The sequence below is a fragment of the Mercurialis annua genome, linkage group LG2 (assembly GCF_937616625.2).
Source record: "Mercurialis annua linkage group LG2, ddMerAnnu1.2, whole genome shotgun sequence".
In the NCBI taxonomy this organism is placed as follows: domain Eukaryota; kingdom Viridiplantae; phylum Streptophyta; class Magnoliopsida; order Malpighiales; family Euphorbiaceae; genus Mercurialis; species Mercurialis annua.
The window spans coordinates 42,113,433-42,141,245 of NC_065571.1; the positions used below are offsets into that span (position 1 = coordinate 42,113,433).

At 32.9% G+C, this 27,813-nt stretch overlaps 1 protein-coding gene across 4 annotated transcripts; it reads right to left on the bottom strand.

The window, feature by feature from the left end:
• Positions 1-249: 249 nt before the first annotated feature.
• Positions 250-27,264, bottom strand: LOC126670544 (putative callose synthase 8). 4 transcript variants are annotated; one of them, XM_050364295.2, is made up of 41 exons: positions 26,817-27,264; positions 26,227-26,327; positions 25,157-25,278; positions 24,952-25,039; positions 24,712-24,822; positions 24,313-24,432; positions 24,061-24,153; positions 23,880-23,971; positions 23,500-23,626; positions 22,509-22,646; positions 22,358-22,434; positions 22,103-22,274; positions 21,098-21,223; positions 20,902-21,019; positions 18,938-19,260; positions 18,008-18,060; positions 17,854-17,914; positions 17,180-17,261; positions 17,056-17,105; positions 14,817-14,903; positions 14,626-14,754; positions 14,441-14,535; positions 14,284-14,368; positions 14,029-14,189; positions 13,567-13,690; positions 13,375-13,469; positions 13,137-13,278; positions 11,955-12,106; positions 9,217-9,323; positions 9,010-9,132; positions 8,828-8,896; positions 8,540-8,708; positions 8,349-8,460; positions 6,755-6,874; positions 6,566-6,681; positions 4,553-4,636; positions 4,098-4,210; positions 3,789-4,018; positions 1,941-2,789; positions 838-1,023; positions 250-676 (listed from the first exon to the last, which is right to left on the bottom strand). In XM_050364295.2, exons 1-41 carry the CDS (start codon positions 27,046-27,048, stop codon positions 446-448), a joined length of 5,865 nt encoding a protein of 1,954 aa, XP_050220252.1. In that variant the 5' UTR covers positions 27,049-27,264; the 3' UTR covers positions 250-445. The 4 variants fall into 4 exon arrangements, with proteins under 4 accessions (XP_050220252.1, XP_050220253.1, XP_050220255.1 ...); XM_050364296.2 differs by lacking the exon at positions 26,817-27,264 and having other exon boundaries at positions 26,223-26,304; XM_050364298.1 differs by lacking the exons at positions 24,952-25,039; positions 25,157-25,278; positions 26,227-26,327; positions 26,817-27,264 and having other exon boundaries at positions 24,744-24,822.
• Between the last annotated feature and the right edge of the window lie 549 nt (positions 27,265-27,813).

The following is a 27,813-nucleotide window of genomic DNA, read 5'->3' on the forward strand; positions in this document are numbered from 1 at the left end:
CGAACCACTGATCGGTTCGCGTTTCAACCGGTCCGACCGGCCGGTCCGGTCCGGTTTTTAAAACACTGCTTTTTATCACTTAAATTTTTATCACGTAGCCCAAATAATTTCCTTGGTCAATTACATACTATAGTTATTTTCAAGATTATTACATTTGGTCTAGTTGATAAAAAAAAATTAATAAGTTCAAGAGACCTAACAGATAAAAGAATTAATTTTGATTTTGATTGTCCATCACATGCATATAAATTCAAGAAACAAATTGCTTAAATATTTGCTTAAAGGAGAAAAATACAGTATATGAGACTATACAGGTGTTATTGATAATTTTTTACAGGGCATGAATAGATATCAATCGCTTTACATAGAATACAATAAATTGAGTTACCTAAATCTGGGGAACTATCAAATTAATAAGTGACGTGGAAATGAATTGTAAATAATATTACTGTTTCTTCTTCTTGCCTGCAAGAATGGGTTGAATTTGTAAATGTCTGTTGAAGGCTTCATTGAAAAGAAAACGAGTCTGGAAAGCTGAAATGATAGGAAGCCAAGCCAAAATAGCAATAGGAGCAAACAGAAGCACACCCATTCCATAATCATATGCCTTTGCTAGAACCAGGGCGAACTCCCATAGTGCCGTATTCTCGATCTTCGGTCTTACGGCTTGTGCAATCTAAATAAACGACAGAAATAATTTAAAATCACCGAAATGTACAAAGATATGTTATAAGTATGAAGTTTTGGAATTTCGGAAGGGTTTCTGATAACAGAAATGAAATACCAAAATGTACCACTCGATAAGTTCCTGTGCAATATGATCATAAAAACGCTTACCAATATCAAGCCCCACCCGGTGGGTAAAAATGCTAGACAGCACACGACTACATCCTTCAAGGATAGCTGACAAATAAGAGAAAGTGTGATTGTAATGGACACAACAGCAATGAAGAGAAATGCCTTGAAAAGTCTGAACACTAAGTGATAATTAGTGCTGAATTGTTTCCTTCCCATGTTCACGGCCTGCATATGACAACAAGATGTAACTGAAGTAAATCGTGTATGATGTCAAACAAACAACAAAGATTATAAGCATAGATGCAGACGTTTTTGCAGCTGCTAATGAAATTCCTAAAATATACATGTTATCTCACTCTTGATAAATGAAGTACCATGTATCAACCTCAAGTTAGCAACCAACGGAACATATTACCTCTTAAATTAATCGCTGTTGATGCAATTGCTAGTAGGGCTGAGCAAAAATCGAATTCAACCGTTACTTCAAACCAAATCAAACTGAAGTCTATTATGGTCTAGTTAACCGGTCCATGCCGAGAGTATTTCTCTTGGGCAAATAAACCATCACTTATCTATTCTACAAGTCCTCATGTCAAATCCTGGTAACCTTACTAAGCCATGAATCTCTTTTGAAGAAGGGAAACTTCAGAGCAAAGCTAAATTGAAACAAGGCCTAAAGCTAGAAAGGCAGTCTACAGTAGACTTTATAAATGCACATAAGACTAGAGAAATGTCGGTAACTTATAGTTATTTGCTGTTGAGCACTTGCTCAATTAGTCAATTATTATGACTCATAATTCATACAACATGTATAAATAGTTATATAAACAAGTGATAAAAAGATCTGGAGTGTTGTCCAAAGGACTTAAGTATCAATTTATCCCTAAACTTGCACGCAATAGGCAATTAGCATCAGTATTAAATTTTTTATCAATTAGTTCCATAAACTTATTAAATTTTATCAATTAACCAATTTCTTTATCAATTAGTCATTTATTTTCAAAATTGTTACATCAGAGCATTTGGTAAAAAACATGGTTTTGCTAGTTGAACATGATCGACATTACATGATGGTTGTAATTTGTAAACACATGTGAACTAGAACATAAATAATGTAGAGAGAAAGAAAAGTAATGATTTACCTTGAACAATAAGAAAAATGCAAGGAGGACAACCCATGAAAGCAAATAAACTAGAAAGTTTTTGCTGTGCTGAGAGATGTCCAGGTGATACACCAGACCATACTGATACATGAAAAATCGAACAGAAAGAAGCATCTCCAAAAATCTAGCTTCCAGCCCTGAGCAACGGAAATGTGCTTGTTCATCATTCCACCAAGACTGCCAACTTTTGTCCTGTTGAATACCTATACCACCTTGCTCCCTTATCCATTTATTCCAATCTTTCCAGTCGTCCACTATTTTGTCCCAGCTGAATCCAGAAGGATTGAATAGAAATGGAGCAAATAACCAAGTAATTGACATGAACCAAATGGAATAAGTAATTAGCACATATGCCATGCTGCTTTGGTACGACCGTCGAAACAAATCGTAAACAATTAAAAGGAGCACTACTTCAAATCCTTTAACAAAATGGCTTCTAGAATATAATCTGTAATTTTCAGTGAAGCTGGCGTGAAACACCACAACCTTACGTCCAGTAGGTCTGTACTTAGCACCTCCATACAAAATTGTTCTACCGTAATAATGAATTTTTGATCCAAGTGAGAAAGTGAAGAATACAGAAGCTAGCTGCAATTGCATGAGGATAAAATCTTTGAAGGCTGTCAGAAATCCTTTCTCAAGTCCAATCTCCATTACCATGGGTAAGCCAGTTAGAAGACCAAGCTGAATAAATGACTGAGAGGCAAGAGCTGTTTCCAATGATTGTATGTTATGCATTCTAGCCTCAAGAAGTAATGCTCTTTGAAGCCCACTTAGGACAAGATAAAGCTGCCCGTAGAGGAACACATAAATTCCAATTACTGAGATCTGCATATTCACACAAAATAAAATTTAGATCACACATTACATAACAAGGGGACAATGACATAAATTAAAGCAATTTAATGTTTTATTTCAGAAAAGAACAAGATGTCTATGATAACTACAATGCATAATTAAATCCAAGTGAAGCAAAAAAATTCGTATTAGCTATTTTGAAGCAGCATGCCGCCACTTCACTTAATAACTTCAGCCAATGCCTCAAGGGAAATAGCAACTAGTACATTATTAATGCAAGAGAATTGTGAGATTTGCAAAAGGCATCAACCAAAACGGTGGCTTGTGAATTTTTCTATGCAAGGGCATTGTGAATATTGCAATCAATTACAATACAATACCCTCGGGCCATGTTTGGTTTATGGAATGGAATAGATATTCCATAAGAAATGGAATAGCTATTCTTTAGTTTTTGAGAGGAGTGTTTATTCCACAAAATCATGGAATGACAATTCCATAGAATAACTATTCCATAAACCAAAGCAAAGAATAGTCATTCTATTAGGAATAGCTATTCTATTCCGCACCTATTCCATGAACCAAACACGGCCTCAGTGGAAAAGGTTTGGGAGTTTTACCTGGTTTCAGGTTCAAATAAAATAGGGTGGTAGGTTGAATGTTAGAGAATCCATATTGAGCAAATTCTTTAATATTATAAAATAAGTTTTTGCAGCTTTTCTGCAGATCTTCCCGCTGATTGTTTGTACCATCCTGTCTTTTCTCATGCAGTCAAAAACTAAATGGTCTTAATTACTTGCCTAGTTAATATTTAGCCATCTGTGGGTAAGTTAATAAAATTGATTCAAGCCAATGGGGGAAAATTCTAAATTTTCTATTAGAGAAGTTATAAATATATTCACTTTCATATATCCTATGGACCGAATGGAGGAAAATGATTCTCATACCAACCCCAATAATTTGTGGTTAAGGCTTTAGTTTACACTAGTCTGAGAGAGAGAGATCCAGTTTAAGCAGGAAAAAACAAGTTACCAGGTTACTGAAGTAAAACCCAATTGTTGTGAAGTAACAAGATAGCATCCGGAAGAAATCAAACCATTGTCCAAGCCGGTATACGTCACGACTTATAGTTTGTTCACTATTTCCATTTCCTACTTTGGCTTCAAATTTTGAGATCTGATTTAGGCCAACATCACGCCCTTTACCAACTTGCAAGTACTCATGGTAACTGATAGAGCCACGTCGTAAGGTAGAATTAAACCCTGCAATATAACCAAAGTGTCTTTTAGCTGTAAGCAAACTCTCTTGGCAGATGCACCTCTCAAAACTACTGATTCTTACCAGCAAATACATCTTCACTCAAATTTATTGTTTTTGATGCTTTGCTTATGCCACCTCTTGTGATGTGAAATATCCTGTCAAATACATCAGGGTGTCCATAGTGGAACCTTACCCTGAAAAATTAAGATCCAACGAAATAAATTGATTATGTGATGATCATGACTAAAACTGGTAACATAAATCACATTAAAGGCTTTGACAAAAACTACTAAATAATTAAATAAATGAATTTTGCATTATAGATATTGATTTCAACCTTGATAAGATTACTGGATTATCATGCTAAAACCCTTCCCCCTGTTCTTTTACAAAGGAACTAAGTTCTCTCGATAACAGAGATACAGTTTCCTTAGCAAAAATATATGTCAAAGTAGAGCCAGGATGTTGAAACAGACAAATATGCAAATATCATAATTGACTTAAATATTAAGAATGCCCACAGGGGCATCTATTACCTGAGAGGATTGGCAAGAAGCCTTTGACCGATGGTGACAAAGCTTGTCTCTTGATATGACATGAACCATGCTAAAGAAGAAACACTGCATCATGGGAGACAATGTAACAGTTAACTTAAAAAACAACCACTGATAAATAAACAAAAAAAATAATATCAACATGAATGTCTTATTTACTAATAAGAAGGCAAAATACCGCTTATGGTACTCATCACAGGTCGATAAACAGTAATTTCCTTCAGTTTCTTTAATCCAACTTTAATTGTCAATCATGTAAAAGATAGATCTCCCACACTTCAGTGCATATGACACTAATTACAGGTTAAAGTAGTCATAAATTTTCAAAATTTTAACTATTGATAAAAACACATTCATCCAAGATCTCAGTATATCTAGAAACTATAGACGATAACTTGGTAAGATCTTTGGTGAGGTTATAGTGAAGTCTTTAAAAGGGAAAATACATTGACCCTACCTTGTTTAAAGGAAATTCGTGAAAGCTAAGTCTTTTGCAATAACAAGAAACTACCAACCCCTTCAAGCTTATATTATGTCGCATGAGAATCAATGGTCCTTGTTAGAATAAGAATAAATTAGAAAGTAATATATGCCAATCAATTAGTATCCGTGATTGTAGTGATTTAGTCAATTGGGAAAACTTTCAAATCTAGTATATCTAGAGTTGCATATATACCCTTGTAGATTGATGAATAATATGAAAACATTATCTTTCTATCTCTCTTTACATGGTATCAGAGCCTAATCAGCTCAAATCTAGCTTACTAGTTCTTCAGTTCTGTAGAATCAAGCAGTTGGATGTCAAATTTTACTCACTTTTCTAAAGTGAGATTCTGTCATCACCGCTCGTACACGAAGGAGTGCGGGGTCCAGTAAGGCCGCGAGTAAGCTACACTCGCCGATACAAATTTCTAAGCCAGAACCACGCGCTGATACAATTTTCTGAGCCACAACCATGCGCCGGCGCAGGAAGGAGCATCTGTTGCAGTTTTGTCTTGTCTGGGTTTGTACAACCCATATATGTTATCCGTTCTGTCAAAAATAATTTATTTGCATGCTGTCATCACATCATGTTGAAATTCGCAAACTTTTTTGACTTTTAAAAGGTAGGATCTCTGTAACCATCTGGGTTGTTATTTTTTGGTTTGGTGGCCTACTAAGATTTCTTTTACCCTTCAATAATGACTGATATTCGTTTATATTACTTTGTTGGAGTAAAAGTGTTCGTTTTTACTTGCGGAGTATTGATAAGGATGATCATTTCACTGATGATCCACCTCAATATAATACACAATAGTTATGGCTGAGAGATGATGCTAGACTGTTTTTGCATATTCGAAATTCTATTGACAGTGAGATAATTGGTCTCAATAATCACTGGAAGTATGTTAAGGAATCGATGAAGTATCTATAGTTTTTTTATTCTGGAAAAGGAATCGTATTTGTATTTATGATGTTCGTAATACCTTTTAGTCAATTAGGAAAACTTCCTAATCTAGTATATTTAGAGTTGTACAAAATATAAATAACCCTGGTTTATTGTGGAATAAAATATATAAAACATTTTCTTCCTATCTCTGTTAACAGTCCTCAAGCCATTTAGTGGCCATCTACATACCCCAATCATTTGGAGAGTCTCAGCTTGGACATACTCAACCCACACTGTCTTTTGTGACCACATACCTTCTATCTCTAACATCCTTGAAAATCTGACATTTCCTAAATCATTTCACTCTCACCATTGGCACTCTCATTAATATCCTAAAAATATACCTTTTAAGACACCTAAGCAACTTTGCACTACCTAAGAGCTATGACCTACACTTGTGTTTATTAGTCTGGATAAATTTTCTTTCATGTTTTACTCGATGTAACTCGTCCTCAGCAAAATCATTGAGTGAAATAATCTGCCAGACCCTATAGATAACACTTTAAAAGCCCACCCTCTACAGACACGCAAGTCAGCAGATATAATTATGGGTTAAGTGGATAAACCTTCCGGTAAATATGTGCTCCCTCAAGCCCAGTATAGTTGGAGGTCGTCGCCCATGCTGTCGAAAAAATTCTTGTAGGAGGTTTCTCATTTTGAAAGCTTCTTCCAAATAGTTGTCCTGTAATTCTGGAAAGCGTGAGGATGAAACTTTTTCATACATAAATTGTTTAGGTAGTAGAGGGAAATCATACCTGGTTCATATCAATAGCCTGAAGAGCTTCACCACGCGTGAAGATTATAGCATGATTTTGATTTTCAGGTTTTCCTTCTCCAATGTTTGGTGAACCAGGAAGTTTAATTCTATATATCTCCTGAAAAGGACAACAACATATTCATCCAAAAGTTACTATTGCGCATGAGACTGGTCATAAAACCTCGCCTCTTCTCGATACCTTTTTCTCCTTTACTAGCCATTTCTATAAGAATCTTTTATTTTTCTTCAGATATACAACCTTCATGAAATAGCCTTTTAAATTGCAATTTATTTATAAATTAAGTAATAAGTAAATTTTATTTGGTAACAACCGAATTTCACTGCTCTATTCTAACTAGTCCAAGAGATCTGATTATCATCAGTTTTTCACATGATAGACAAACTTGATTTTGTACCATTCTCAATTCAGATGTGCTAGCTACAAAATTTTCAGACGAGGTGAATATAAAATACTCCATTAAGCTTTCTCCACAGTGGAAATGGTAACCCAATTCGAAGATTTTCTTATTCAGGCGGATGACGTATTGCATCAGACAAGCCTTTCAAATTTTAAGCTTCAACGACTTGTGTTGGAAAGGACCTAGCACCTATTAAAGCATAAGTGAAGCTAGAAACTAAGAGGTGGAAGAAAACATAACAAACTGATGAGAAGGTACATGCTCATGGCCAATTCAGAGTAGGTTGTCTGCATGAACAGAACTTGCAAGTTCAGCTAAAACCGGAACTTACATATTAATTTCATATGTTCCCCATATCCAAATATTGATCCTCATAAAGTTCACTGGACCTATAATATATCAACCATACTCTATATAGAGCATGAACTTTTGAATCATTCATCTCTTGTAATTTTCTCTTAAGATTAAGTTGCAATGTGTAACCTAATGAATTTACATTTGCGAACTCTATATAGAGCATGAACTTTTGAATAACTATTCTCTTGTAATTTTCTTTAAAGATCTTAGATTATGTATGACTAATGACTGTTGACCCCCTTTTAACCTAATAAAGTCTTATGGCATAATTATCCAAAAATACTTCATCTTTTCGACTTTTTTTGTTTATATCTCAAACATTCAAAATCGTCAATTCTACCTTATTTTCCAATTTTTAATTTCAATTACCCATTTTTTCAAATTAGAGTTTTCCACTTCGAAAATGGTTCAAATGTCCTTCATATTTGACAGTCTCAGTTTAGTACTTTTTCAAATATTAAAGACTTATTTAGACTAAGTGTCAAATATGACAGACATATTCGAACCTTTCTTTAAAATGAAAAAACTCCATTTTGAAAAAGCGGGTACAATTGAAGCTGAAAATTGGAAAATGGGATAAACTTGACGATTTTGGAAGTTTGGGATATAATGAAAACAGTCGAAAAGATGGGGTATTTTTAGATGATTAGGCCAAATCTTATTAATGGATCAAAAGCATGAACTTCCTATTCTAGAAAAAAATGACCGATCACCTTATAAAACCTTATAAAAACTTTAGACGTATATAACCTTATAAAAACATCCCATTTTTTTTATCTTCTTCTAATTATTTACAAAAACATGATTATATATTACCTGATCAAGACCATTGACAGCTTTAACCAATACTGAAGAATAAACCTTCCTAGGTTTATTATTCACGATCTCCTCTTTCTCCTCAACATAAGCAACACGGACAGATGGATATCTTCAAGAATAGAAGTTTTAGTCATATTTTGATGATTTGATTACTTCAACATTTTGTTTCCTTTCCTGTTATAGATTACCTGTTCATCAATTCAAGAATGTCATTTGCATGGGGATCTCCAGATGCCTTCTGTGATCCATATATTTGGCAAGAAATAATGTAACTGAATTTCAGGTCTGCTAGGGCATCTAGTTGCGCAAACAGTGTACGGTTATTTCTTTCAGCAGTAGCATAACCTTCAAGGATATCTGGGAATATAGAGAATTAGACAAATTATGAGATTATTATTAGTGAAACTGGTAAGTCAAAAATCTAAGTCACATAAACCAGCGGTAAATCAAAATGAACAAAATTCAAAAATACAGACCTTCGCCCTCAGCCATATCAAGAAATGCTTGAATCCTTAAGGCCTCTCTATAGTACATCATTCCTCTAACTATCACAAAAAGGGGAAAGAAGATTGAAGACCATTTCTGTGATTAGTATACTATCTAGCTGATTTAGATCTAAGGCCAGCGATAAGAACATTAATAATTTTTGTTCTTTTACCTGTTCTGCTCAATGTTTGACCCCGGAAAGAGGCCCAATTTCTCAATTCATCCTTCTTGCTATCATCTTTTAATATGTCAGAATCATCACACTCCAAACGCTCCAAAAAGTTTTTCCATTCATCTAAAATGAACAAAAAATGTTCATGTCAATTTTACATTCAAAAATATACGATATAAATATTAAAAAGAAAATCATACTTCTAACCTGGATATATTTTTTGCATATAAAATAAGATGGGAACTTCCTCTTTGCTTGAATTTAGCTCCTTCATTGAGTAATTGATATCCTCCATGTAGTGTGGAGTCATCACACTGAAAATACATGAGAATATGATATCAACTTCAAATATTTCCATGTAAAGAAGTCCTAGTTTTCGCATAGTCTGAGTTCAACGAAGTTATTTGATCTTTCCTTGGATCCATGTATATGAATGATAACTACAAGAAATCATAATGATGCTTGTGTAAGAAGTCCTTGTTTTCACATAGTCTGAGTTCAACAAAGTTAATTAATCTTTCCCTTGGATCCATGTATGTAAATGATGACTACAAGAAATCATCATGATGCTTCTGTACAAAACATGACAGTTAAATCATACAACTCAGGAACCACCCTCATTAAGTGCTGATTAAACTATCATAAACTGCAAGAAATGTTAAAAGTAGTGTGGTGCAAAGCAGTTGCCTCTCTTTAAATCCAAATAAATGAGGTCTTTTAAGGATATGAACTAGAGTATTCATAACTCATGACCCCATAATATGCAGGCTCAACATGCAGAAAAATATCAAGCAATGACAATGAGCAAACAAGAAGGAAGATGAACGTTGCAATAGAAACTGACAGCACAAAAAAGACTGCGGGTTTAAACAGCAGCAGAGCTCTAGATCTTTAGCAGTACAGGTACTTTATCAGCTTGCACTTTTCTGATCCTCAAATTCTAATTTAGTGAAATCAAGTCCTTAAAACAAACACAGTAGTTACAATCAATCAAAGCCTTTTAGGTGACTGGAACTATTAATTATAACAAACTAAAGCACAGTTTTGCGTCTTATTATCTAAGTAGATTTGTATTAAGATCCTGAATAAACAATGACATGGCTCATTAGACTTGCCACTTTGAATCCAACCAAAATAATGATTCCAAAGCAGTGTCAAAGTTAAGAATGAATATGTCATAGGTGCATGTCAGCTGTAATGGAATTTACATAATTAATACTGATTGATTCATATTTCACTCAACTCCAATTAGGATGTCTTTTTGTACATCAAGAAGGTGTATGAATGTTGTGGAAAGTTGTTTTATTTATGAACAAAGGGTCAACGCGCCCCCTGAACTTGTGACACGGGGTCATCTAACCCAATGTATACTTTTTTGAGCAACTAACCCTAAAACTCTTCATTTTTGGGTCAAATAACCCCATAATTGTATTTTAAAAATGCGTAAAATACAAATCGGAGGTAAGAGATGAAAAAATGTAATTAAATACTTCTCTAATTATTGCGATATGATTATCCTAAAGTCATTTTTTTAAATAAAAATATAAATTATTGGGTTATTTGACCCAAAAATGAAGAGTTTTTGGGTTAGTTGCTCAAAAAAGTATAAATCGGGTTAGATGACCCCGTGTCACAAGTTCAAGGGGCGCGTTGACCCTTTGTTCTTTTATTTATTACAGCTGTAACAACAAAGTTCCTATTTGTTAGCTAAAATCTAGAATTTTAACTAGGATGTAGTTTGTTTTCTATTATTAAGGAAGTATTATTATGCTTATTAGGAATCCTTCTTAAGTAGGGAATTTTTTTTCCTTTTGTAATTTTGATTGTTCTCGAGAAGACTATATTCTAAAGTAATCAACAATTCAGTCAAAAAATAAAGAAAAGGAGAGTTGGTGATCTCTAGAACAAATCACCATTAAAATCTCAAAAATAGGTTTATCCAAGAACAGAAAAAACAAGGGAAACCAACGAGATTTTCCGGTTAATAGACCTGTGATGAGATCCTATTCGCAAGACATAACAATGCCATGTAATAGAATTTCTCAGTCAGCAAATTATGACATAAAAAACTCTTATTTATTCATTGACAAAGTTGTAATGACCTAAAATGTATACACCACCCATTTTCACTTGATTGCACCATTTAGATATGGGAGACCAACATGTAAATAGAACAGGGTATAATTTGTGAACTTGCTGAGAGTTAGAAATAAAATAAAGAGATGCAACATTATGTTTAATCTGACCACTCAAAGTAGTGCAAATTTGAAGATGGAGACATCAATAGACTTCCCCAACAATATTCAAAAATAATGGATGTCAACTTTTTTATAATAAAATTAACCCATTTGCGCGTGCCAAAAAAAACCTAAGAACCTAATATAAGTAAACTTGCCAAGCTATCCAAAAAAAAGAAGGGAGAGAACAACCAAACTAGTAAATCAAACTTTAATAACATAATAAGGCGTCCATACCAGAATATCAAATCATATAAGTATGACACTTGAATGGAGAGAATAAACATATTAAACAAGAAACATGAAAGACAACATTAAGAAAAGACGATAGAAATGCATGTTTCTGTTTGTCTGCATTGATATATGATTGGTAGGAAATATTTTTCGAATGAAAAATATTACAGTCCCTCTAGTTATTCTCTGGATCTTTTAGCCAGCAAGATAAAGCATTCTAGTTAAATAAAACTAGCAAGTTCATTGGGTGAATGTTTTCATGATAATCCTGTCGAAAAATATTATCAAACTAGACTTGGATTAATATTGGGGGTTTGCTACTATTTTCAATACATGTGGTACATGCAGTATCCATAAATCCCCCTTTTATGGATAAGTGACAAAATTTACATTGCTAGAGCCATAAAATGCAATTTGTTAAAATTAAGATGCAGAACTGTTGTGTATAAAACAAAAGAGGAACAGAAGTTCAACCTGAAAGATAGCATATTGCGTATTTTGGGAGCAATGGGCATATTAGTGAAAAGTGAAGTAGCAAAGAATGAAATCCGTCTCCGAGCTTCTAAGTTTGCAGGTACATCCATGGCCTCATCTTTCACGGTAAGCAACAAATGAAGACGCTTAATCTGCCATCCAAAGTTTGAATCAGTTTAGCTATTTTATATTTCAGGTTTGCAATGCTGGTAACTTGCAAACATTTTATCAATAAAATTATACTAGGTTTTGTTATTATCAATATCCAACAATGCGCTTCTCTTCAGCATATGTACTTGACATTGTTCCAAATCCATATGGTGGTGGAATTGGTATATACTTGTCTTTCTTCTTTCCCACTAACAATTTCACAGAAAAAGATAAACAAATAAAACCATATCTAGAAGTAGTTCATGCACAATGGGTGTGTGTTGCCATATGTTATTCCACATAAAGCTATCCACTTAATATTAATTTTATTTTCAGTTAGTATAGCCTGATTTTGTCCTACCTATACTGGCCTCGATCTTGCTATTCAACAAAATTCAAAGTAATACGTGGTGGTAAAAACAGTAAATTAGGAACAAACTCGACAATAGAAAATGGAAAAAAAAAAACATAAGAACTTGGAGTGTTTATGGCAGGGTAAAAATTATAGTAAATTTTTCCAGAAGCTCAAATAATTATTTGGAAAACGCATATAAGTCTAACTTCATAGTTTTTCACTCTTTGGTTAAAATTAAAGTGAGCAAGATTTGATCAAATAGTGATTAGATAAGTGGTGATCATCTAACATTAATCAATATGATTGTCTCTTCATGTAATAGCAAATACTAATATAAAGGCAACTACCCGAGGCATAGAAAAGTAATTGAAAAAAACAAAAACGCATGACAAAACTATATAAACTAAAAACATAAAATTTTGAATGTTACTGCTCGCTTGTAATTTAAAAGAAAAGGTTAGTATTGACATCAAAAGTAAAGTATTCATCATACATCGAAGTTAGTTGTGAAATGAGCACTGCATACGAAGAGTAATATTGGTATTCAAAAAATAAAGACACAGCTGGATGAGAACAGACTTTTATTATAGTGAATAGAAAATGTTATGATTGGGCTAAAACTTAGCCAAGAATATAAAGGAAAAGGGCAGAAGGAAAATATGGGAGGCAATGTTCACCTGTTCACTAAGAGGGTCAGTGTTGGGCAGTGGAAAGTGGATGGAACTATCAGCAGCTGATTCAAATAATTGTGGTTTAATCTCTCTAGAAAAATATGCAAAATTCTCCTCCTGTTCAGAATGGTGGAGCAAAACTAATATCCTACACAATGAAACAAAATGAGAACATGTAAACCATTTTAATAGATATTAAAAATTAATTAATTTCAGAAGGGGAACGGTCTTAAGAACAGCAAACCTTGAGCTATTTGTCATCATATCATTCGTTACAAGCTCAAACATATCCTGGAGAACTTTCACAACTTTACTGTAATGGTCTTCATTTCCCTCGATCTCAAGAAAAAGTCAAGCAAAAAATCACTAGGGCACCAAAGACTAACAAATAACTGCCATCTCCTTCGTAAATTTAGTTTTCCAAGGTTATACTTACCAGAAGTTCAACTAATTCAACGCATTTGGCTTGCAGAGCCGGAAGCTCACTGATTTTGAAATCGTCAAGAAGAGTCAACCTTCCTATACTTTCTTCAATTTCATTTAGTATGGAGGACACAACCCTATAAGGAAGGATTCAAATAATTATAGGCTAAAATTTAGAAGAAAACATGACGACACCACAGTTTTACCCTTCATTTGCCTAACTCTGCTACAGAAAATTTCAACTAATGTACTTAATAATGTGTGAGTTTCCCTACAAGATATTTGAGTGAATATAGGGATAAAACCAATTAACATAACGTAAATCATTCTAATGATTTGACCAAATTCATCTAAATTTTGTAAGCCTGCTAGCACGCTCTTGTGTTGTACTAAGCCTACTTGACATATATCAATATAAATCTGTCAAACTTTGTCAAACAAAATTAGGTTTGATTGAAGATATCGACATCAGTACCTCTTCTCCAGGTCCCCTACTATGAGAATTTCAAGTACATACTTGAGAGACTCGTAGCACTCTTTGACAGCACTGTACATATACTTGTCCTTTTTAATTTTCCAAAGAAGAATCTCATCCTTCCCTACAAAGTCTCTAGCGATGCTTAGTGCTGTTGAAAACTACAAAAAAATACAAAGGTTTAGTAATAATGAACAACAGGAGAAATCATTCATAATAAGAAGAAAAATGTATATCTGAATTCAAAGGCCAAACCTTATTTGCAAGGAGAAATATAGGCCAGCGAACCATGCCAGAAAATAGCTCTGAGGACATAGGTATGCTCATTAAATCCAACTCCCTACAAGGGATATATATCATTATAGCAGATCTCATAGCAACAATCATGGAACAAATTTAAGATAAATCCTACCTGTTGCTTATCAAGTCCTCTAACCGAAAAGTATTGACTATTTGATTCCATACAAGAACAAATTTAGGAACTCCATTTCCTCCAGTTTCAGACACCTGAAAAAATGAACACCGTTCAGTCACCAAATAGAAAAAACAAGTGTTTAATTAGGATATAGCAACATCGACAAACTCATTCATTCATACCTTGTGAAATCTCTTATTGAAGAAATTTCTTTTTTTCTGAACATTTTTTGCAGAGGGTGGGATCAGGCAAGCGTTGAAAGCAGAAGGCAAAGTATGAAATCTACTTCTTAGCATTCCCAACGTCCTAATCTACAAATGACAAAAGAAGTAAGTCTTGCACTTAATTACTTAGATAGAAAAGTACAGCTCACCTCTCCAAGATGATGTATAATGCCATAAACTCCACCAAAGATTGTACAGAAAACAGAATACCAAATCTGAGTGTCCATAAAATACACCTGAGACAAACATCTAAAGCAATAAATAAATGATGTATTATATCATGCTGACATAAAGTAAATGGCCAAACAATTGCTCGATGTAATCAGTATCTCAAATTTCTGTTTATTCCAGATGTTCACAAAAGTGTTTCACAGTGACAACAGGTGATAATACAGAATTGTTTCCTACACCCGAAACATTACAGCTCAATCACACTTGTAGAGCCTATAACCTTATTAAAGGAAACAAAACAGAGAAACTACTAACAGACCCTACAGAGACATAAGTTTTGCTTAGTAGGATCCTGCTAGAATGACTTAGAGAATAAGTAGAGTTGTAATTTGTTAGTGACTTTAAGTCAGGCTTGGGTAACAGATATTACCACTAAAGGCAGGAAGCTATACTACTTCTAGAGGTTTAGATGTTAGGATATCAATAGTATTTTAGTGACAATAATGGTGCTTCACAAATAGTGGTGGTGATATCAGTAAAGGTTTTCAGTTCACATAGCTTCTGTTGGTGGAGTCCTGGTGAAGGTAGTTTGCAACTGTGCCATAGTGGCTATTGTAAAGTTTTCTATTTCCAACTTTGCATGACATCTTAGATTTTCTTGTAATTCTTCTTGTCGAGCCCTATCTAATTTCTGTTTAGGAATTTAATTTACTGTAAAGAAATTATAATAATTTTCACAGCTTGGGACTTTCATACTCAGAAGTCAGAATCAGTGGGATATTATTATAGCACCATTACCACCAGCTTCACCAGAATTGTAATGCCAGCGGTGATTAGCAAAAGATGAATGGCAGTTGCTCATATTGATTCCATCTTAAAACCAATTATTGTTAAGTGGAGGTGCCCAACTAATATTTAAAACACATGTCCATTCACATAGTAACGAACCGGTGAATCATGTGATTCACCCGATTAATATAGCAAAAAAATCAAAAATTAAGAAAGAATAAAAGAAGAAATAACATTCAAAAAATGCCTTTTCATAAACCATTAATCAAAAGAGAAAAGAATATGAATAAAAGAGGGAAAAGAAGAGCATAATTAAATAGAAGAACTTGAAAGTGACTTATCTTCTTAAATCAAAATCAGTATAATAAAAACACTAAAGCGCTTAACTTCGCAATCTCAAACAAAGTATAATAAAAACACCATCGCTTAACTTTGCAATCTCTAACAAAGATCTGCCTCTTTTTTGTTAGATCTTTCTTCTTCTTTCCCTTTTATTGTGTATATTTTATTAATGAAAAATAACAATAGAAACACAGAATAGCTTTTCATCAATGTATGAATTGTTTTGATTAAAAAGAGTTATCAGGGACATTTTTTAAGTGTCAATTAAATTATATCCATTGCACATAACAGTCACTTAAATAAGAGTTAGTTTGCTAAGCACTTCTGCTAAAAGTACTCTAATATTATTTGTTAAGACTATTTCATATGTTAAACAATTAAATAGTTCAAATTTAAAAAATCAAATTATAATTTATGCAAGTGTATAATTTTTAAATAATATTTACAAATATAAACCGAATTTTACGATTCTATTCAATTCGATTCCTGATACTCAAATCGCTAATCAAGCATTTTGATTCTTGATTTGAATCTCAATTTGACAACTAAAGGAGAATTTTAAGGACTTCCATATGTAAAATCTTCCTTTATGAAAACCTTAAATTTATCTTGTAAACTTCCTATCTAGTAAATCTCAAACCATTTAATTTTTCTAGTAAATTTATAGTATCCAGATAATTAGTTATTTTCTGTGAATTTTGATAGTGGACATAGTAGTTTGATTTGGTTTAGAAACCTTGATAATTAGTTATTTTCCGAACATGTCTTGACAATTGTTTATAGTATTCCCAGCAACCAGAAAATTATCTATTTTTCCTACTCCAGTAATAACCATCTATTGTTCAAGACCCTTACTTAGCTACTTTAAATAATAACTCGGCTATAAAGCTTCGCTAAGAATAATAGAAGATACATTAATTCTATTAATTCACACAACAATAATGTCACTTGGTTAATTTTTTACTAATATTGCTCTAGTACAACCAAAACTACTCTGGAAATAGCAAGACGTTACTATTAATTTATCTCAGAATACAGAAGGAAGACAATCATATTTCTCGTCCAAAGATTTAAGTGGAAACTTACAACAATAATTGGAGACCATATAGCTATAATTGCCCCCGCATTACTCTTCACTGTAATAGAACAACATAATTTTAGGAACTTCAGAGGAGATAGTGTATGACTAAGAAAAACAAATCGGTTATACCTTTGGGAAAAAGCTCGTGCCATTCGTAATTTTTCATACCAATTTTGAGGATTAGTCTTGTTGGTTCAATGAGTGGTCTAATCTGCATTTTGTTAATCATTTCACATTTAAAAATTTATGAAATGGATTTCTTCTCACATTCTGATCATGATAAGTAGCAGAACAAGAATACAATACGTTTTCACCAAATTTTGGAAGAGGTAGAACAGTTTCTACAGAAAATAATGATTTATGTAGCTACTATAAATTATAAAGAGAAAAACATTATAGCAATCTTTCTTTTTATCCTTATTCCGTCCATTTTTCTAACCACCATACAAGAAGGGCCCAAAATCCAGAAAGAAGAGTTGGCTGATAGAGGGAAAGAAACTTTCAACACAAGTTCAGTAAGCAGCTTGAAACTACAAAACGAAAGTGTAAAACTAAATATAAATTTTAATAGGTTAAAGAGGTTTTCAATCCAGATGATCTGAACCTGTCTTTGTCTCTTATACAATTGTAGAACCCTAGTAACTCCAAAATCCAATCTAATGTATGTTCATGCTATAAAATTTCTAGTGTCTTGAAAACAAAGTCTTCCATGAAAAAATTAAAATAAAATTTAGATAGCCCAGGAAGCTCATTCAATATCATATACTAAATCTTAATCCTGGACGTTACTGTAGCCCGCTCACCTCAAAACTATAGCTGAAGACAAATTTGGTCGCAAGCACCAACACCCAAAACAATGTATATCTACATACATGGTAAGAAGAAGTTTCAATATAGGAAAGACATAATAAAGAACTTTATAGCAACAAAATATTTCAGAAAGGAGCTTGATAATACTTTAACACTGAAATTTGGGTTTCTTGCATCCCACGTCCAACATATAATCTTGGCTGTATGAAGCAAAAGACTTAATTAACAGTAAATACAATTTTAACAGCACATATGTAAATGCCATGAAAATAGTCTTCCACTATCCAAAAGTGAAACCAACTCAATTATAATGGAATACAAACTTTTCAACAAGCTAATAATAAAAAAAAGATAGAAGAAAAAAAGCATCTATAGTACATAAGGTTCCTTGCTTTGCAAGTGTTCAGAAAAATCATCTAAGGTTTGATTGTGAACATAGCATTAAACAAATAATGTTCAAATCTTTGCATGTGTTTTAGATGACAACATCAAAATGGCAGAGACTAAAACCAATGATTTTTATTATATATTTCTTGCTAACAATAAAATAACATTTGAGATTTACTAGAAGAACAATATTTGTGTGCAGAAAAGTACAAAACTTGCTTATGACATTTGTTTTGATTTGTATATAATTTTCTTTACACATCTAAGATTCAGCATACTAAGCAAGAGTTACTCTTGTATGATGCGAATATACAAGTTTGAAGATCTCATGTATATAGTGTTGTTACTTTTTTTCAAAGCAGTTTTTAATTTGAACATTTGTCATTTGTTTTAGTTTTTAATCACCCTCCATCATTCCTATGTATTATATTTAATTTCTTATTTAAACGACCATCCTCCATTGTTCCTACAAAATTCTTATTTAAACATCTAATTTGAAACAAAAGAACTCATTAGAACTTTTCTAATGGCATTAGTTTCTATACTTTGTATCTACAAAAGTTAAATAATGAAATTTCTAGGATAGATAAAGTATCTAGGAACTTAATGCTGCATAACACAATTGAGCAAAAATTTATCCACAACAAATCATAACAGGAATCATACGTTGCAAATTTTTAAGAATCATACCTGTGTCCACCAAGAGAAAATTTTACATATGCGACTATTTGAGATCTCAATATATTTGCTGACGACGGGAACAAAAAATAAGATCATCTCAACTGCATTTGTCATCAGGTAAATTGCAACTGCAACCATATAAGAAGAGATACATAATTGCCAACTTCCATATTGTGTAGAATAACATGTGTACTTCCTCCTGGATTTAGCATAATATACAGGAAGAACAATTGTCCAGATGATTGCAACAACTAGCTTCAACACTTGTTTCCTTTTCCTTGAGATTTCCATCGTCACTCTAGCTTTCCATGTAAAAATAATTTCAAGAATTGCTGTACCCAGAACATGTAATAATTAATTACTTTTTGCTTTTTATAATTAATATGCACCAAGCTAACACATTTACGAGCATAAAAAGGGAATAAAAAAATTAACTAATAGAAAAAACCACATGCAAGAACTAACAATAGAGGCAACACAATCGAAAAGTATCCAAGTTATTGCAAAATGGTTGGTTCAATTTAACAAAGTCAACCTCATAAAATTAAACACTATAAATATGTTAAAACTACTATTTTATTATTATCAAGCTTCCACTTTGAAAGTTTTGTTACAGACAAAACAACCTAATGGAAACATTTATGAATTTTAATTTAGAATTGTAGAATCTCCATGGACCCTGAGAGAAACTACTATTTTTTTGCTATCAAGCTCCAATTTGAAAGTTTTGTTATAGTTAACCAAACTATTTGAGGGCAAACATTTTATTTATTTTAATTTATAGTTGTTGAATCTACATGGACCGCGAGAGTAGATATTGAAACTCGTCTTGCACAAAATCAATGGTTTTTGCTAACTACTATTCGCCAATAGACTGTTAATAATGTTAGTTTCCTTATATTATTATTGTTGATTTACTGCTGATTTCTATATATAGTTGTATTAATTTTACTGATTTGTTTCCATGAATAGCAGCTAGATTTTTAAGGCATAAATAAGGTTCCATTTAACTTGAATTCTCCTTTTTGGTTCATAAGCCTTGTATATAGCAGAAACCCTACCTCATTGAGGGGATACTTCAACCAAATTGACACTCTTAACCTCCACTTACAAGTCATGTAAATTTTTCTTAATTATTTAATGTGAAATTTATTAATAGCTCAAACACTCTCTCAGTGCAACTGGGCCACAACCAGTTATCACTTACTTAATATGGATGGACACTCTTACATCCTTAACACTTCTTGGTTGGTTTGTCTCTACGAGGTCTGAGATCAATAACGAGCCTAGCATCTTTTGCGAACACAACTTCAGGTCTTCAAATACGAGCCAAAAAACATCCAACGATTAAAATATTTGATACTCTGATACAATATAGAATCCACATGGACGCTGAGAGGGCTAGATCAAATGACAGATAAATGGATTGAAATTCCTCTTGCACAAAACCAATTGTCATGTGCTAATATCATTAACCTCTATTTATAAATCACTTAACTTTCTCTTGATTATTCGATGTGAATTTTTATTTATATCTTCAACAAGAATATACAATCAATTAATAAATTTCCTTAATTTTAATTTTTTTTTGTTAACAGGTTGAACATCAACATGTAAAGTATTATGGATCACAGATTACAATGAATAAAATGGATATTGCCAGCCAACTCAAGTTAAACAGGTTTACTTATCTTAGAAAACTTGTAATGCGTGTCATTAAATTGAAATGCTGAGGTACCAAAATGACTGCGCTAAATCCAATTATGTCACTATATATCCTATGCAGATAGTACTGTTGTATTTATTGCACATTTGCACTTACTCGTAAACTACTAAGATGAGTAGCTAGCATAGTTATAGTAGTTTAAAATTCAATATGAAATGGTTAAAGTCAAACCTTATGACTTTTTAGCTATAAAAATTCATGACATGCCTTTTGCATACACCCTTACTTGTAAGGGATAGTGATGTACCTTGTATGAGTTTAAGAATGGCAGATGTAATGAAGATGCTCATGACATCTTCAAATATTACAGCATCAAGTATTTCAAGTGGAGATCCCAAATCATGGCAAGCCATAATTATCATTGCCTGCAAACACATCATTTTGACAAATGAATATGGTATTAATATATCTGGTAGACAAGTTGTTACACTGTTTTAACAAACCTGAAGGGATAGGATAAAAAAGCTCCACATTCTATCAAAGCTTCTAAATAGATGCCAAAATGAACGGATCTCTACAAAGTTTGTCTTCCCCAACCATCTTGGTTCACAATGACCTTCTACAAAGGCCTATTAGAAAGAAAAAACAATTTTAACATAACAGATCAAGGAGTTAATCACCATGAACAAATTGAGCTACATAAGTAACTTTATTTATCTTGCGTCTTAGTATAAAATAAGAAAATTTGGCTTTTTGGCTAGTTTTTGTCACTAGAAGAAAGAGGGACTAATACAAAAGGAAAAAGGCAGTCATCAACTGCAAGCATCAGAAAGTATAATGATCCAAGTACAGTTTGAGGAGATTTTGATAATCCCGTAGTCAAAGAGTAGCAAAAGTCAATTCAGCATCTTTTCTTTCGCTGTTATCATTACGCGTCTGCCATATAACATCAAAAATCAAGAAAATGTATCCATCTTTTCCTACTTTCCTAATAGGTTTAAAAAATTACTAAAATTGGAAATTGTGTGTCAATAACTGCTATACACTTAAGGTTAACGGTTTTAAATTTGAAAGGAAAAGTCTCGGGCTGCAAAGCGATGGAACATACACCAAAAGCACTAATAAATCATGAATGTTTCACCTTGCAGAACCTTTTTAAGACATCATGATGTCCTATTTTACTTCGGAAAAAAAAAAAGTAAACTTGCATTCTGTAAAGAATAGAGAGATAGGATATAAAGAATGCAGTAGAACTCAACAGTTCATGTATGTATGTCTCCACACCAGATCAAGAATCATTGGCTCCTGTGATTTCTAAAGAATTCAGCATTAACAGTCCACAATATCTGCAGCAAGCTAGAACATGTGATAGCTATGGTCCAAAACAGATTAATGGACAGACGAAATATTGAAGACTTTAATTTGCTTTGTTTTAAAGTGCAAAATGAAAAGAGGAAAAAGGTAGGAAGAATAAGATAAAAGAAAAAGTCATGATCCTCTGAATGTACCCCAGTCTCTTCATCTATGTTTAGTCCCAACTCTTCATCTTCATCGTCTTTTGCTTCTGTCTTCATCTTTTTATTTACAACTTTTTTTACTTTGTTTTTATTTGAAGGCTGTACACAGAAAAAATCATGATCCAGACGCATAGGCCAGCCTATCTGAAAACAATCAGGAGACCTGCAGGAGTATATCAGTTTCAATAACCTATCCAAAAAGTCTTGCATCTTTAAATTGACAAACATATCAAATCTTGATCTGACCAGAAATACTCATTTAGATCATCATAATTTCTCCATGTAGAATGATCAGCTGTCCCACTTTTGCCTTTTGCAGATTCCTTCACATTTAATAAGAAAAATGAGATTTATAACTGGAAAGATATACAGAACTATTATGAAATTGTAAAAGTACCTCATAAATAACCCTGTATATAGGGGTAATCACATTGGTAAGATATGATTCAAATCCTCCTCCATATGCGGGCATGACCTTTTCCCCAGATATCAAGCTGACAGCCCCTGTTAGCAATCCATGCAATTCATACGCCATCTGAGAGCAAACAAGATCACAAACATAATACATTACAGATAGATAAGTGATATGTACTAGAAATATGATATTCATTAATAGTAATAAAATTTATGACAAGGGATAAACAACTAAATCAAGTTTTTAGGAAGATGTCATTTTGATTAGCAAGTAGCAAATCTATGGAAACAGACTACTTGTACCAAAAGCAAAATCAGAGGGATTCTGATTTCAGCTCGAAATATTGCAAATTATAGAAGTTAAAAGGAAAATGGAAAGAAGAATTTTCAATTACGACGGGCGTCTTTGAGTTGAGCTTATATTTCTGCCAACATGAATCGTATAAGAGTTGTAAGGACATAGGTAAAAGAAACTGTTCATGAAAGATATGTTAATGTCTTAAATGCGGTTTGAGCAAAACAGAGAAAGTAAGTATCTATACCCAGTACCTGTACACGACTTAAAATCTCCCAAGACTTATTTGTAAAATTATACTGGATGTCAATATTCTATTAATCATGATTTGTGACAGTAAAATCACAAATCTACAAAATGCTGGTTTATTTTCTCCCACGCATTAAGTTAACAAAATTATTATCTTATCTTTCAGACAGCCGAGTGCCTGATAATGCTAAATAATTGCAGGAAAAGTATAAGGAACTAAACTGTTTCAATATGTCAAAAACAAGTGCACGGATAATTGCTCCTATAGTTTCTATGTGTTTCTCAATGAGGATCCCTTTCACAAGGCTGAGATGTCAGTCATGCATCAAGCCGTACCACACAGGATTTAACATGAAAGAAACATGTTGTATTCCATATAGAAATATGGAATGAAGTACTGATTTAGAATTAAACATATTTTTCCACTTACATTATGAAAAATATAACATAGGCATTCTGGCATAAGCCGTAAGTTTGCCGCCTCTCCCCATATGAGAAGGTAAAGCCCTATATATAGCAATTTATATTGCTGGGCTTCTTGTTTCACACAAGGTAACCTGCAAAAGACAGACAACTAATGAATCAACTGGAAGAAGAAGGCGAAGCAAAAAAATATAACAAAACATAAAAGCGTTGTTGTCAAATCCCAATTGAAGCAGTAACTTAGAGGCATTGCAGCACATAAATAAAATAAAATAAAAAGTGCAAAGCTGACCAAAGAATTGGAAACATACAAGAAAATGATAAAATGGGATAAAAAAAAATTGAAGTTTATTTAGTGCAAGGAACATCAAGGATCAATACTTTTACCGTATGTTATTTGTTCTCCGCAGATATTTGCACCAGTTAGTATAGTTCTTGAAAAACTTTTTCATCAGTTCATCCACAGCTCCATCCCCCAACTGATATTTAAAGACTAGCATAAATTTCAAATTATAGACACGAGAAGAAGTTTAATAGAATAATCAAAAGAATACAAAAGCTGAAAGACCTTTAAGACAGATGTCTGCTTATGAGATTGCCTAATATGGGTGTTAGCAAGAAGTAAAATTAGATGCTCCCTCTGGTTGGCTACATTTCCTTCCTGGTGCAGGAAACAACATATGAACAAGATTAGGTCCTTCATCTCATACATAACCAATTTCCCAACTGCACATATTACATATGATATGAAAGCGAGAATATAATACAGTTTACAGAACAGAGAAAAACAATTAAATACACAACAACATAAGCAAATAACCTGAAACCCAAAGCAGCATTGAAGAAATTCAAACAAGTCAATCAAAGGCCCACATTTATTGAAATCTTGAGCTGAAGGTAAACCACGAACATTTCGAACAGCTGCAACTGCAGCTTTAATCTGCATCATTTCATAAGTATGTCAACATGATTATTACATTTAATCAGACCTCGGGTACGCATACTGCATCGCGATAATTTATAGCACTTGGTGCATAAATTCACTAACAGGTAAAAAAAAAGAAAAAAAGACTTTTATGGTTGAGAAAAAGAAGCACAACAACAAAACAACTACTCAAAGTAACAGCTTGAAAAAATTAAAAGAAAGTAAAAAAATTGTGTTTCGTTCCTAAGATTTAAAAATAATGAAATCATTCAAATTATCCATAATGCATCAAACCTCAGGGAGTTGCATAATTGCTTGCTGAATACCTCCATGATCTAGAGGAAGAATGTTATATGGTACATAGAGCTCAGATCTTGCTCGGTTACTATCCCTGTCAGCAAGAGCCTGAAAGAGGAAATCAAGTCAAAGTGAGAAGATAGATGAAGTATACTCAAAATCTACAATAAATTTTTCATGTCTGATTACTATAAAGTAGGGTTAAGATAGAAACAAACTGAATAAGTAAATTAGAACCTGATGACCAGCAGCTTCTGTCACTGTCTTTAATACTTCAAACAATACAGAAGCAATTCTTCGTGCGTTAATCAACATCTCTCTATGACTAGTTTAGATAAAAATCCAACATGTGAATCAATGAAAGCTTTGAATTTCAGGTGTGTATCTACCTAAAGCTAATGAGTAAAAGGTTAGCAGATGTCCGCAAGGAAGGGTGCATTACCTATCATCCAGATCAAAACCTCCAACATTTTTAATAATAAACTCCTTGTATGCATGATAAACTCGTTTAAGTTCTCTTATATCACTCTTCTCCTTACGTTTCCTTAAGGTCGTTTCTTCATCCTAGAAAGTCAACAATAAGAAAAATAAGTCATGAATTTGATAAAAACTGGAAGTTAGTTTCCAAATCCATTATTGCAAACTCAAGATAACTTAAAACCAATACAATGAGAGTGTACAAAGGGATACATGAACATAAAAGCTTTTCAATAACCCATGTTTAGGAGTCTTTCTTATCCTGTTAGTTGGATGCCAAACAGCAATAAAGTACAAAATAAGTTTGAAGCATAAAATCTAAAAGTAAGCATTCACAGAAATCCATATGTAAGTGCTAAAAAAGTTTCATAATTTAAAGCATAAAAATCACAGTATAAGGATTCAAAGAAATACGGTGCCTCCTAAGGTTATTTTGTCTAAACTAAAATTACTTTATCCATTTATCACCATTGGATGAATTATAATCAATTTCATCCAATTGCAAAATAGACAAAGTACGCTAAAAACAAAATAACAATACATAAAGCCTAGAAATGCATATCAAAGTGTCAAAATAATCCATATTTTGAAGCATAAAATTCACAGTATAAGCATTCATAGAAATGCAAATCAAAGTGCCAAAATAATCCACTTTTGAAGCATAACAATAGCAACATAACAATTCATACAAAATACATTTCAAAAGTGCCGAAATAATCCATATTCTGAAGCATAAAAATCACAATTTATGTTTTCATACAAAATGCATATCAAAGTCCCAAAGTAATATCATATGCCATACATCCTTAAAAAATAAATCATCCTTTCATTTTAAAGGGAACAATGAGCAGCTTAAGGATAAAGTCCGAGGATAAGAATGAATAGTAACACGCATATGTCCGTCTAACAAAAACACTCAACAATATTATAAAGCACAATAAGTTTATATGGGCATCGTTTCTTCAAATCTAACAATCATTTCCACATTTTGTAACAAAAACATGACATGTGGTCTAAAATTAGCTGCTTACTTACATGTTCAAGCCGGCGAAGAAGAGAAGTTTTGAATTGTCGGACACCTCTTCCATTTGAATTGCGGTCCATATTATGAGCTATTTCAAAAGCTTGAAACCGGCCTGCAAAACAAACCAACATTATTTTACATAAACGTCCATAATCTTGCACAAAAGTTACATAAATTTGTCTATACCTCTTCCTTGGAACAAAAACACATGCAAAATCCTACTACATTGAATTTTTCCAAAATCAAGTCAATTTCAACATGAATTCATTTCTTATCCTTCAAAACGCCTTTTCAGCTGAAGTCTGAGTGTTTATCTCATACAACAACAGTTATGTCATTTATAATAGGAAATCTTTAATTATTATTTATTTATTTTATCATTAAACATTCCAACATGGCAAACGCCTCATTATTTGTTGCGCGAATGACATGGCACAAAAGTTGTGTTTTATAATTTTCCTTCAAGTCTAGCTTAAAATGAGCTTGCTAAACAATTTTTAAAAATTAACTAAACTAAATTCTAGCTCTGTTAATGAATGAGAAAACAAATTAAAAATATGTTAAGTTAAGTAAAGTGATTAAAAACTCGAAGAAGGCTTACAAAGATAGGCAATGCGAGGCTCTTGAGACTGAATCAAATTGGCAATACGAAGAAACCGTTGGATTTCTCTAGACAAAGTAGGAGGCAGTCTCTCACTATCAAAAGGCAGAGGATCATCAGCATCGTCGTTGAGAGAACAAGACGACGTCGTCGTGATGGCGTGGGTATTATCGTCATTGTAAGGCTGAATAATAGGGTCTGCAACCACAATTTCTGAGGATGAAGAGGCCATTGATGCAAATTAGAGAACGGTGAGGTTATGATTGGCATTGTTATTAATATAATGAAGCTTTTGATTTCTTAATGAGAAAGGAGTATCAGAGAGTATGTGCGATGGGTTTGCTTTTTGGTTCGATCTTTTTAGCTTTTGCTTTTTGAGTTTGGTTTTTGTTTTATTTTGCTTTATGTTTCAGAGTGGAGAAGAAAGCAGCAAAGTGAAGACTGACGATGACACACTTTTGAAACTCCAATAAACGTTGGGGTTAATAACTAAAAACCCCGTCAACTTTACCTTCTGTGCAGGATTATGAACATTTCTGTAATTTATAATATAAATAATTAATAATTTTATTTTCATTTTTTTTATTTGTATGTTAAAAATGGAAAAATTTATGAATTTCAATTGTTATTAAGTGCTACTTGTGAGGGGAGAGGGGGTTGGTACTCGCCCAAACTTATAGTTGACCTCGATCTGGTTAGTTTTGAAATAATGGAATCATGATCTAACTCAGTTAGGAAATACTTTTTATACCTACTCACACGCTTATAGATGAAGAATCATGTATCGGACCAAAAGATTAGATTTGTGGACACAACCAAATCTTATTCTTTGCTTATAAATTTTAGACTTAATCACCAAAAAAAACCTGCACCTTTTTGCCCCTTTTCAAATGCACTCTGATGTTGCAATTTTGTCAGCTGTACCCTAATTTGCACCTTTGATTTTCAATTCCATCCTCAAATACTAAATTGATCTCTTCTCCATTTGAAAAAATTA

Excerpts from the sequence above, each read along its gene's own strand:
- LOC126670544 (XM_050364295.2), bottom strand. The coding sequence starts at position 27,048 with ATGGCCTCTTCATCCTCAGAAATTGTGGTTGCAGACCCTATTATTCAG. Across the intron at positions 24,154-24,312 it reads AATGCTGCTTTGGGTTTCAG|GAAGGAAATGTAGCCAACCA; the intron begins GTTATTTGCTTA and ends TTCCTGCACCAG. Across the intron at positions 12,107-13,136 it reads CTGACCCTCTTAGTGAACAG|ATTAAGCGTCTTCATTTGTT; the intron begins GTGAACATTGCC and ends TTTGGATGGCAG.